The 13,122-nt window shown below is 35.4% G+C and overlaps 1 protein-coding gene across 1 annotated transcript in view; it reads right to left on the bottom strand.

Moving 5' to 3' along the window:
- zc3h7ba (zinc finger CCCH-type containing 7Ba) overlaps positions 1-13,122 on the bottom strand; it is a 46,192-nt gene that overhangs the window by 23,963 nt on the left and 9,107 nt on the right. The window contains exons 5-9 of the mRNA XM_056452958.1: positions 10,901-11,059; positions 6,530-6,610; positions 6,367-6,423; positions 3,625-3,667; positions 2,723-2,886 (exon numbers count right to left, since the gene is read on the bottom strand). Of these exons, the coding sequence (XP_056308933.1) occupies positions 2,723-2,886; positions 3,625-3,667; positions 6,367-6,423; positions 6,530-6,610; positions 10,901-11,059 (504 nt within the window). The remainder of the gene's footprint in view (positions 1-2,722; positions 2,887-3,624; positions 3,668-6,366; positions 6,424-6,529; positions 6,611-10,900; positions 11,060-13,122) is intronic.

Below are 13,122 nucleotides of genomic sequence, written 5' to 3'. Positions count from 1 at the left end.
AGTGAGTTTTGACTGAAAATAACATCTGTGATTACCTACAGCCAATGAGAGAGCAGCATCCACTAGTGTGTGTGTGTGTACCTGCAGGCCAGTGGGAGGTTGGAGGAGAAGGTAAAAGCACTCATTTTCAGTTTATTTGGACCCAAGAAATGGAGGAAAAGCTAGTGGAGGTTTAACAGGAGCACCCGTGTCTGCTTGACGTTTCATACAGAAAGTTAAAAGTGAAAGTTGAGGGGAAATTGCTAATTCCCTTCAAACCCAGGTGAGCAAATATGTACATTTTCTACCCCATTAAAGGCTTCTTTCTCATTATGTAGTTAATAACAAAAGATATACGACGTGTTTTTAGCTGTGAGACGTAGTTTGGACGAAGTTGTCGGTGATTCTTCCTATTGTAAAGTCATGCAGTGTGAAACCCCCTGTCATCAAATACCTTGCAGTGTAAACACAGAACGCTAGCCCAGATAGTCATGCAGTGTGAAAGCATCTGTGACACGACTACTTTGAAAATCCTGTAGTCTGAACTCGGCATAAGTAAAAGGAGTAAAACAGTAATCAAGATCACTAAAAGTGAGAGAAAATAGGTACTGTGGGTCTTTAAAACTGACTTAAACATAGAAATAGAGAGAAGAGTCTATGCTGTGTTCACACCAGATGCGGCACACACAGATAAATCACGCTATTCGCATGTAAATAGACGCGTGAACATTTTCAGTTTACACGCTTCATTCGAACGTCAAATTCACTTAACAATAGACGCGGTTTTTGTCTGCTCAGTGACTCTAGCTTCATTGTTTAATGGCTTACATGGATTTTATTGAGAGAATAACTGTTTCATAAACTTAAACTGGATGACCAATAATATCCAGCTGCAGACCCAGACATATTTCAGGCACACGCAATCCAGCACACACGATCTAGGCAAACCATTTATGGTTATGAGTAGGCCGACATGCAGATTTCCACAGATTTTTAGCCCATCATTAATTCAGTTTATTTACTTGTGTAAATGTGTGTAAATCTATATTTATTCAGTTTTTAAATTAATTACAGTAATATTATTGACTAATATGAAAATGTTCATCTGATTTATGTACAGTGCAGTTTGTACAGTAATATTTTCTGTCTTTTAGTAGAGATATTATATGAGAGACTTGCTTTGTTTACTAAATAAAGTGAATCTAATTGGATTTGCATTTTAAACATTAAATGAAAGTTAAAAAGATATTATTTTTATTTCACATATTAAGGTTTTAGTTATGATACTCCTAAAATAATTCAGCGAAATCCGCAGATTTTTACCAAAATTCTCCGCAGAAATAGCAAAAAACATCCGCACATTACGCCTGGCCTTAGTTATGACAGATGTTAATGTTATTAACCTCTTCTCAGACATCGTCATCAATATATTTACATTTACCCCGACCGCCAAGAATAAAAAAAAAACTTTGGATTTGCTCAAATCACAGGGGTCGCCTCATTGAGCTCGGAGAAAATGGAAATCCGTGTTTATACAGAAGAATCAGATCCCTGATTGATGTTTCATAATGTTTTTACACTTTATTATTAGAATTAACAAGCTTAGTGTAATTAGTTGAAAAATCACTAAAGATGCGATTATTTTACCAAACATTAAACACATTACACAAACCACCTGAAATTAAAAATACAGTAATCTGTCAAGTAAGTGGCGGTTCATTCCACTGTGGTAAACCAGGTCAAAAGCAGAAGGAGAATGAATGAATGAAATCTGTAAAGTGTATTAATGAATAACATTAAAACTGACATTAATTAAATCTGCACAATCTGTTGTCATAAAAACACACGCAGTGAAATTGTGCACAGTTTCTGCGTTTTTAAGTAGTTGGCACCTGGAGCGTAACTACCCGCGCTCCCCTCCCTCGCGACAGAGCGCATACGGGATAAATGACATCAGTACGTAATAACCGGTTATGATTATTACTGAACCGATAACAAATTGTCCGCATCTGCATCGCGGTGCACTGAAGAAACAATTAGTTTTGACATCCCTACTCTACTTACATTAAATCTAAATCCCATATATCAGTCTGGACAGTCTTTCACTGACACTTACAGCAGAAGCCCCTATTTCTCTGCGATTGTGAGAATGAAAGTAAACTCTCTCTCTCTCTCTCTCTCTGTGTGTGTGTGTGTGTGTGTGTGTGTGTGTGTGTGTGTGTGGGGCCCATTTTACCCGCTGGCGTGACTTTTCCTCTCTTCTCTGCTGTTACAGCGATACTTCTGGATATAGGTCTGCATTCCCGCAGCTGCGCCACGGGACCCGACCAGATTTTATGCGGCGTGGGAATAAACTTCCGAATAAAGCAGTCGGTAACTCTGGTGTAATTTGAACAGGAGCGGGCGGTCTCACAATATCACTCCCTAGCGAGCAAACGACCTGATCATATGAACGAGCTGTTGCATTTGTTTAGAAAATGAGCTTGTGTGTGTGTGTGTGCATGCTTGTTTATTTGTTTGGTGCTGTCTATATTTGTGTATGTGTGTGTGTGTGTGTGTGAATGAAAGAGAGCGTGATGCTGTGTGTATATATGTGTGTGTGTTTATACAGACAACATGTTAAAGCCCCTCCCCCAAATATAAAACTGTGTATGGAAAGCATCGTCAATGCACCGTGATGCACATAGATGTCGAATATATTTCTTTATAGTTATAGTTAGTGGATTGTCTTCAGCGTGCTCACCTGTGTATTGTCCTTCTCATTGGTCACGCAGTCCAGCAGCAGGTCCAGCTCGTCCCCCATCAGCTCCAAGTCCTCCAGCGGCTGAGGAACACCTCCAGACACACACAGAGCATCATGGGAGTTGCTCACAGACACCGGTGAAGCGGGAGATGACCATTCATCATCTGTCACACAGAAAGAAAACAAACTTAAGGCTTAATTATTTAATCATAATTGAAGCTGAATGTGTGATTGAGTTTTAAGAGATAGGGTAAGTTTTTAAAGTCATATTTTCAAATGCCCCTAAATACACACACAAGCATTATATTTAGAGATCAATTGGCATAATCGGTGCCGTTTTTCAAAATGGTTTCATTATGAAGTTTAATGCTTTTGAAAAGTACTTAAAACTGTACTAAGAAAAGCTAGTTTGGGACTTAACAATCTCCTACTACTGTATAATCATCAGTACTTGTCATATTAATGTATTCAATTTAATGTATAAAGTATTTCAGTGCTTCACACAGGTTTGAAATATACTTACGGAGGTAACTGGATTGAAACACACCATTTACCCACATCACATAAATAGATAACTATATGCGACAAACAAAACATCATTTAATTTTTAACAATCATTTTATTCATTATAACACTGTTTTACAGTCTCTTTTCACTGGGTTAAAGTAAAAAAAAGACTCTGGAAACATAAAAAGTGATCCACTATTACTCTTATGCCATTCAGGAGCCATGTGCACCCACTGACAGGTCAAATCTGCTTCCCTTAGTTACTAGTTCATGCCTTCTCTGTAAATCAAGCACATGGCATTGGTGGTTCTGATACCATAATTGCCTGAAGACAATCAGCTTGCTCCTCATATGAACATAATATTTTGAATGTAATAAATGTGTGTTTTAAATACCTGCAGAGTCTGAGACTTTCTCCTGCTCAGATGCTGGACACATCTGTAAAACACAAAAGCAGAGAAATCTATTAATATTGTTATAATATTTTTTTTTATTGTTGTATTATATATATATATATATATATATATATATATATATATATATATATATATACATATACATTTAGCAGACGCTTTTATCCAAAGCGACTTACAAATGAGGACAAGGAAGCAATTTACACAACTATAAGAGCAGCAGTGAACAAGCGCTATAGACAAGTTTCAGGTGTCTATATATATAGTCCAACACTCCTAAATTTCAGTCACTAAAAATGAAACATTATAGAGCTGTATGACATTGGAAAAATCTGACATTGTGATTTTTTTCTCTCTGCAATATATATAGCATTATGAACACTTTCACCAGATGTTATGACCAAAGTCGTTAATTTAATTTGATTAGGATGATTCTGTAGAGGACTGTAGTGGCTATTTTCTTTTCTTTGCTCTCTGAATGGTCACGAAGACAAAGTCTCACCCAAATTGTCTTTTAAAATTGTATTCTCCGCAAAGGTCACACAATCATACAGCAACGCAGGTTTCATTTTCATAGACCAAAGCTCTGTATGCTTTATCCATTTGATTCATTAAATTGATTGAACTTGTTTGAAGCCTGGGCGTCGCGGTGGCACAGTGGGTAGCACTATGGGTATACTATGGGCCTCACAGCAAGAAGGTCGCTCGTTCGAGCCTCGGTCAGTTGGCATTTCTGTGTGGAGTTTGCATGTTCTCCCCATGTTGGCGTGGGTTTCCTCCGGGTGCTCCGGCTTCCCCCACAAGTCCAAACACATGCACTATAGGGGAATTGTCTGTAGTGTGTGTGTGAATGAGTGTTTCCCAGTGATGGGTTGAGGCTGGAAGGGAATCCGCTGTGTAAAACACATGCTGGATAAATTGGTGGTTCATTCCGCGGTGGCGACCCCAAATTAATTAGCCGAAAAGAAAATGAATGAATGAATGTTTGAAGCCTCTGAATGATAACTGAACTTGGAGGACCAGGGGACAGTCCAACAGCTTTAAACACTATAAAAATGCTCAAACAACCACAGGGGTTAAAAACACACACATAAGACAAACATTCACCCTATTGTGGTTCAATCCTACAGTGACTCCACAAATCTCATGTGCTTTGATCTGTGGTTCCTGGTATAATAAACTATAATGCTAACTCAACATTGCGGTGTGACTATTGTGATAGACACATTGCAATATTGATGCTGAAACTATATATTGTGCAGCCCTAATATATTATTCATAGGCATATTTAGTAGCACATTACATTAAAGATGAGAAGAGAAGTATAGGAGGTGGAGTGGGTCCACTGTATATTCATATTAGTATTTGCTAAAATCAAAATAAAATTTAAGCTTCTGTTTCTTGTGTAGCTATATTATGGGATCATGCCTAGCACAGTATTTTGCACATATTTAAAGTTTTACCTCTCAAATCGACCAGCAGATTTCCCTCACAGTCTATTAATGAAATTTTTAAAGGCAGAAATACCATTCATTCATTTTCTTGTCGGCTTAGTCCCTTTATTAATCTGGGGTCGCCACAGCGGAATGAACCGCCAACTTATCTGGTATTTGATTCACGCAGCGGATGCCCCTCCAGCTGCAACCCATCACTGGGAAAGGCAGAAATACCATTATTTTCAAAACCATCATGTTTTTGTCTCTCAGGTATAAGTTGAGTGAAATTTTCATTGATTGGTTATGAATAATCTGTTTACTGATTGGTTGAGGGAACACATTTACTACTGCTGCTAAATATTTCATACACTCAATATTGAGGAATTAATATGCACTAAATATTGTTTAGAATCGAGCTCTTGAAGGCAGCAGGACAGTGGGTGCTCGAGCATCACTTTTTATTGTTTTGATATATATTTTAAATACATCCATTTTAAATACATACCTGTATACTTTTTTATTATTAATGTAGTATTTATTTTGTTATGTGCAAAGCTTTGGCAATATGTACCCAAGTATATCATGTCAATAAAGGGATCTGAATGTGTAAATCTGCTCGACTATGATATGCATAAGTCTGAAGATGATGTTTTAGTTTTATTGTTACGGTCCAGTATTTATTGAATATTATTATGATTATTATTACTGTTGTTGTTGTTGTTTGGGAGTGTTGTTCTTGATAGCATATGATATTTCTTCTTCTTTGAGGTTAACTCCGCCTTGCACCTGCGGCTAATTCAGTGTTGTCGGCTTTATAAGCAGAAGCTGAATGTGCATTAGAGTGGCTCTTTGTTTCCAGTGCGTGTCTGGCTGATCCTCCTGCTTTTTGCTCTGTTGTGAGCATGACCCATTCTTGATGAGCATCTCTATGCATCTTGCTGTTCTGATGAAGGTTTGAGAATTCTGTGTGCGTCTTGTGCAGCCGTTATGCTAGTGTTGTTGCTGTTTGTTTCATTCTTTGTTGATCTATGTTTGATCACGTTTGCTTGTTTGTTTGTTTAGTTAATTATTTTGATTGAGTTACTATTGTTCAGTTAATTAAATATATGTATATATATTTTTTTGTGGCCATTATATTTTTTATATAAAAGACATGTATTTTTGTCTATGAATTAATACAGAATTGTATTTCTTGAGTTGCGAGTCCTTTTTATGTTGCTGACGACAAAAAAATCTCTAAACGAGCATTATATATTGGGCTTCGTAACATTTACAAATGAAACCATGCCTCATCTGAAGGTGACGGTGCAGCGCATTCGTCCTCAGATCCTGCTGCTGTCCTCCTCTGAAACACAACAACAGCACAATAAGTGAATAAAATAATACAAATCTAATAATATGATCATCTCACAGCACACATCAGGTTAAAAACAGTGAAGATCATCCTTTACCTGAGAACTGCTGGAGGCTTTTCTGTCCATCAGGCCTAGACTCTCTGAAATCTCCCGAGACAGATTACTGACCGACTGATCCTGAAACAGAAAATAAAAACTAAATATAGAGACAGAATAGAATTTACAGGCAGCACACAATCACAATACAAACCTTTTAACTTAAGACAATCATCATTTATTTCAGTTTTAGTATCTCTGATATTTATAATCATGATATTCTGAATGGGTTTAAATGCTTTGGATTCATTTATTTACCTAGTATTAATTATCCATTTTCTCTAAATGTTTTGAATATTACTTAAACTCTAAAATATCTCTAAATAAACACAGTAATGGCCAAAATTATTGTAAATATGAGCAAAAAATGCTCAAGTAAATAAATCTGCTTGGTTTTTGGCAACTTTTAGCTTTCATTTTAAAAAAACTCACAAAAAAATGAACCACTCATTGACATATAATTACTAAAAAGTCAGATTGTCTTGCTGAAATGTCCACCCTGGTTTCATCTTCCTCCTCCTGCTAATGTAGATGTTGGACTGAAGCAGCTGATATTCATTTACACTGAGGAAGGGCAGAGGGTTGCTGAAGAACTACTGAGAGATTTCAGCTGCTGTCTGGGCTTTCACTGCCGAACTACACCTCCCTTTCTTCATGTGTTCAATACTTTTACTCTGCATCATTTCATTTTATTACACAGAACTTCATTTGTAAACTAATTAGATTTGTTTTCTTTTTGTATATGGATTTCTTTGGTTGTTATCTACATCAGGGAAATTTTTAAAGTCAACAGCACCATGATAAAGTGTTCAATACTGATTTTCCATGCTGTACTTGTCCTCTAACGGAAGTATGTGTTGATATACACTTTACACACTGTATACTAAATCGGATGTATTCTATCTAATGTGTGGTTTATCTTACATGTATTCTATGTTATGTATAGTTTCTCCTAAAAATACTGAGGTTACTTAAAACTAGAACATGTCTGATGGAAATTTGTTACAGGCCCTGCAGGCACCCCTACCAGAGCACTCGTATTATCTCCCAGTTAAATAGAGAAGCTATTATTCATAAGACACAGAGACATTCATAGAAATGTCATAGACGGGGTAACTATGGGTTAAAGAACGATTAAGGCTATAGACTGAGGGAACAGTCTCAGGAAAGCAGGATGTCGCTGGGAACATGGAAACTATGATGGATGACAAAGCTGTAGACAACAGAACATGCCAAGTAGACATTGATGAGACATGTCAAACTATAAAGGAGGAGCAAAGTGTGTGTATAAAACTGTGTGTAAAACTATGATCAAACAGATGAACGATCGTTTAACCTTTATTTCTGCATGCTGCTTATAACAATAAATGCTTCAGACTCAGACTTCGAAGTAAAGATTAAGAACTAGAACAATTTTCCACAAAAACATTGACAAATATTTATTATTAAACGTTCTCCATTAGTTGTCCATGATTAAACTGTTATTATGTCTCAGAAGTCTGTCTGAAATCTGGATTTTCTCTCTTTTTTTATCCATTTCTTTTCAGTGAAGGCTTTTTGAACAAAAGATAAAAAGGTTAAACAATACAACTGTGAGGCTCTGGACCACAACACTTGTCATTAGTGTCAGCTCCTGTTAGAACTGGGTTTAGATACGACTATAAGAAAATGTGGAATCTGAGAGTTAAAAAAAACTAAATCAATAGAGAAATCTCATATAACATTTGCATATAACTAATAAAAACTAAGCTTTTTCTCTTCATTGGAATCACTTAAAAATGTGTGGTAAAGAGATTTGGATCAGTGGAGGACTATATGCCTGAATACTTTTCACTGCCGTTTCCAATAACAAAATAGTATAAATGTATGCATAGTATGTATTTGAACACACTTTGTTTGAGCAAAATGTCTATCACCCAGGTGTCACAGATGTAAAACCTATTCAGGATCTATCATGCATATTTTTGGGAATGCCAAAAGCTCAAATTTGTCTGGAAAGCAGTAAAGAAAAGCTATGCAAACTCAATTGGACAACACAATCACTATACCTCTTTGGTACAGATTAAGACACTTGATCCTACTTCTATAAAGAGACTTAGCATCATTTCTAATATAGCAAAAAAATGCATTTTGCTCAATTAGAACCAACAAAGGCCTCCAACATTTGAACTGTTCATTTAACTCTGGAATGAAATATACAACTGAAGTCAGAATTATTAGCCCCCCCTTTGGTTTTTTTTCTTTTTTAAATATTCCCCAAATGATGTTTAACAGAGCAAGGACATTTTCACAGTGTGTCTGATAATATTTTAAAGTCTTATTTGTTTTATTTCAGCTAGAATAAAAGCAGTTTTTTTTATCATTTTAAGGTCAATATTATTAACCCCTTTAAGTTACATATTTTTTCCGATAGTCTACAGAACAAACCATCATTATACAATGACTTGCCTAATTACCCTAACCTGCCTAGTTAACCTAATTAACCTAGTTACGCCTTTAAATGTCACTTTAAGCTGTATAGAAGTGTCTTGAAGAATATCTAGTCTAATATTATTTACTGTCATCATGACAAAGATAAAATAAATCAGTTATTAGAGATGAGTTATTAAAACTATTATGTGCAGAAATGTGTTGAAAAAATCGTCTCTCCGTTAAACAGAAATTGGGGGAAAAAATAAACAGGGGGCTAATAATTCTGACATCAACTGTACATACTAGTTAAGAAACAAGGGGATGTTTTTCAAAAAAATATGGATGCCTCTAATAAACCTCAGATGTATTTTCATAAAAAGAGTGACTACTTAATTACAGCAGGACTTTGTTGTCACCGTTTTCCTGATTTTTGTTTTCTCTGTTTTTTATTTCTTGATTTTAGTGACTTTTGTTACTATACTTGTATTTACTGGTATCCTTGTTTTTGTTTGCATGTTCATCTTGCTCTTGCTTTGTTTTTACGTTCATTAAACCAATAAACAAAGGATTTTTTAAAAACTAAGCTTTTTATATATTTACAGTAGGAAATTTACTAGATATCTTGATGCAACATGATCTTAATATGCAAATGATTTTTGGCATAAAATAAAAAATAATAAATTTTGATCCATACAAGACATTTTCAGCCATTGCAAAAAAAGATCCCTGTGCAAAACGAGGCCTCGTTCACACCGAACGCATCTTTGCTTCTAAAAACGTGAAATGCGGCGCTCAGGATTGAGTAAACAAAAAAGTGAAGGCAGTGTGAGGTCCATATAATATATTATAAACGTGATGTAATAACGTACCCATTAAAATATAGTAAAACAATACATTATCATAAGCACTTGAAAGATACATCATATAAGGATATTCTGAACAAAACCACAATGAGCGCATCCTCCAACACGATATAACGATAAATAAAACAGCTGTCACGCAACTTTCTACTATAAACAGAAGCTTGTAACGGTTGCTGAGCTCTTCTGATTGGCACACTGCTGTTGGACTGACAGAGATAAACAGTGTTGAATGTGAAAGTTGAAGTGCTTTGAAATGTGCATTATCTATTCCATGTTTGACTTAATCTCAACTGAAAAAACAACAAGAGGGTAGGACATCTAAAAAAAAAACCCTTTAAAAAACCAACAGTATTTTGTTTTTATCACAGCTCTGCCAATGAGAGTGGTTGAGCTCAAGCGTATCAAATAAAAAGCCAATGAGAAGCATCTTGAAGGGGGCGGGGCATGTCAGATACTAGAGAGCATGTGATTGGTCAGAAGATTTGATGAGAAACTGAAGTATGAGGTCACATGAAAGAAAAATGCTAATCCATTTAGGACAGGGGTGTCCAAATTCAGTCCTGGAGGGCCGGTGTCCTGCACAGTTTAGCTCCAACTTCCTTCAACACACCTGCCTGGAAGTTTCTAGAACACCTAGAAAGAGCTTGATTAGCTGGTTCAGGTGTGTTTAATTGGGGTTGGAACTAAAACATGCAGGACACTGGCCCTCCAGGACTGAGTTTGGACACCCCTGATTTAGGAGGAAGCGACAGACTGAAACTTTGGATGTTTAAATCAGTTTTAGCTTTTCTAGACTCAAATTTTCACTGCTTTGGAGCACACAAGCTAATAGATAAACTTGAAACTAAAAGATTGAAACTATCATCAATGTTTTATGTTAATTTCATGGGACCTTTATCTTGACACGGCGTCTAAAAACACTTTATATTGAAAAACACTAGAAAAGTAGCGCATTGGAAAGGAAATGCATTCTGTGTGAACGTCCCCTAAGATTTAGTTTCCCATCCTTCTTTGCTCATTTTGATTTTGACCATGCAGGTAAATCCACATATGCAGATCTCCTGTGATGTGTGTGTGTGTGTGTTGTGATGTTGACCTGTGGCGAGGCCTGAAGACACGCAGCGCTGCAGTCCAACGCCTCTCTCAGTCTCCCAGACTCCTTCAGACACACGGCTTTACGGTATAAAGCTTTAGCGCTGTCCTTACAGATGACCAGCGCACGATCACAGTCCTGCACTGCACTCTCAAACTCTCCCTGATGGACAGAGACAGAAACACACATCAATTAAAATAAGAATAATGATGATCGTAACATGAAAACAAAAAGTTCTTTATTTGTCACACTTTACAATAAGTTTTCATGAGTTAATATTAAGGTATGCACTAACATGATCTGATAAGGAGTTCAACATTTACATCTGATGCATAATTAAAATACAATTCACGCTTGTTAACATTAGTTAATGCACTGTGAGTTAGCATGAACTACCAATAAATGACTTTATTTTCATTAGCTAACATTAACAAAGAGGAAAACAATACTGTAATGTATTGTTTTTAAGATTAACTAATTAAGATTAACACATTAAGATGAACTAATGAAAACCTTATGCATTGTCTTTCCAATATATCTAAATCATCAGCCTTACACAGTTTAGCAACTTAAAGTTTACCAAAACATGACATTTTAGAGTCATTTGTATTCAGTTATATGTTTAATTCTTTTACATAATATTTAATAGTTGTTCACACATAGTTTAGTAGTGTTCGCTTTGACCTAAACCCTCTGTCACTTAAAAATAATGAAAATAAAAAACTCATTATCTATGTATCTGGCTGTATTTACAGTATTTGTCATGATATTAGTGCATTACCCCCCTTTTTAAGTTTATTTATTATGAATTCCTTTATTTTTTGTCATTCAGTTTTACTTCAAATGACACATTAGCCACTTCTTTTTTTATTTGTACATTTGTTGATGTAAACTTAAAGGGTTAGTTCACCCCAAATTGTAAGGTTTCTCATCATTTACTCACACTTAAGTGCTTGTAATCTGTCATGCATTTCTTTCTTTTGTTAAACATAAAACAAGATATTCTGAAGAAGACTGGAAAAAAGCAGCCATTGACGTCTACAGTAGTGTATTTATTTGTTATCTTTTTTAACTCAAACAGGCCTTGAGCAAGTGGAGGACAACTGTCATTTTTGGGTGAACTGACCCTTTAAGAGATTAACATTAACAGAGATGAATAAATACTGTAATGTGTTGTTTGTTCATGTCAGTAAATACATTCATTAAAACTATGTAGTCTTACCAATTTATTGAAATCATCAGCCTTACACTGTTTAACAATTTATTAAAAGCTTAACAACAAAAACAGTGTTATTAGTGTCATTTGAATTCGGTTTTCTTTTTCTAAATTCTGTGCATTTTAAGCTTTTTAAACAACATTTTAGTACAGATTCATTAATAGAGGTCTAATAGGGTTCACTTTGACCCAAAGACTTACTGCTAGATACAACTGGCACTTTATATTGTCCAAAAATTGTAAATAAAAACCACATGAAACCATTTGATTGTACGGTATATGTATCTGATTTTACATGCAGTGTTTGTCATGATATGAGTTTTTTATTATTTTATTTGGTATTGTTTTATTGAGGGTTTTTTGTTTGTTTGTTTGTTTTTACTTCAAATGACACATTAGCCACTTTTTGTTTTTTTAGTGTGTCTTGTTGGTGTAAACTTAAAGGGTTAGTTCATTCAAAAAATTGTATTTCCTTATTATTTACTCACACTCAAGTGGTTGTAAACTTTTATGCATTTCTTTCTTCTGTTGAACACAAAACAAAAGTTTCTAATGACTCCTAGAAAAAAAGCAGCCATAGTAGGAACAAAAAAAAAATACTATAGAAGTCGATAACTGTATTTTCTATTTATTCACAAAAAAATGAAAGAAACTTAAGCAGGGGTGCGTAACAACAACAACGTGACTCACGCCTGAGCTATCATAGTCCGTTGCATAGTTTGGGAAAAGACCAATGTAGTGACGAGTGTTTCCCAAAACCCCTAGTTTCTCTGTTAGTTCCTGCTAGTTCCACGTTAAATATAACGTAAAACGCCCATAATGACGCTCTAAACGAGGTGGAGTAGAAAAAAAAACAAAACATAATTTTTGTGCAAATTATACTGTTTTACATGCACTTAAAAATAATCCAATATTAGTTTTGAAAAAAACATGCACTCCTTTTCCATATTAATTAAAATATTTGTAAATGGCACATATAGAGTGTGTTTCCTTTACAAATATTATTGAG

This window comes from Danio aesculapii, chromosome 3, assembly GCF_903798145.1.
Source record: "Danio aesculapii chromosome 3, fDanAes4.1, whole genome shotgun sequence".
NCBI classification, from domain to species: Eukaryota; Metazoa; Chordata; class Actinopteri; order Cypriniformes; family Danionidae; genus Danio; species Danio aesculapii.
This window is presented reverse-complemented; position numbering and strand designations above follow the sequence as displayed.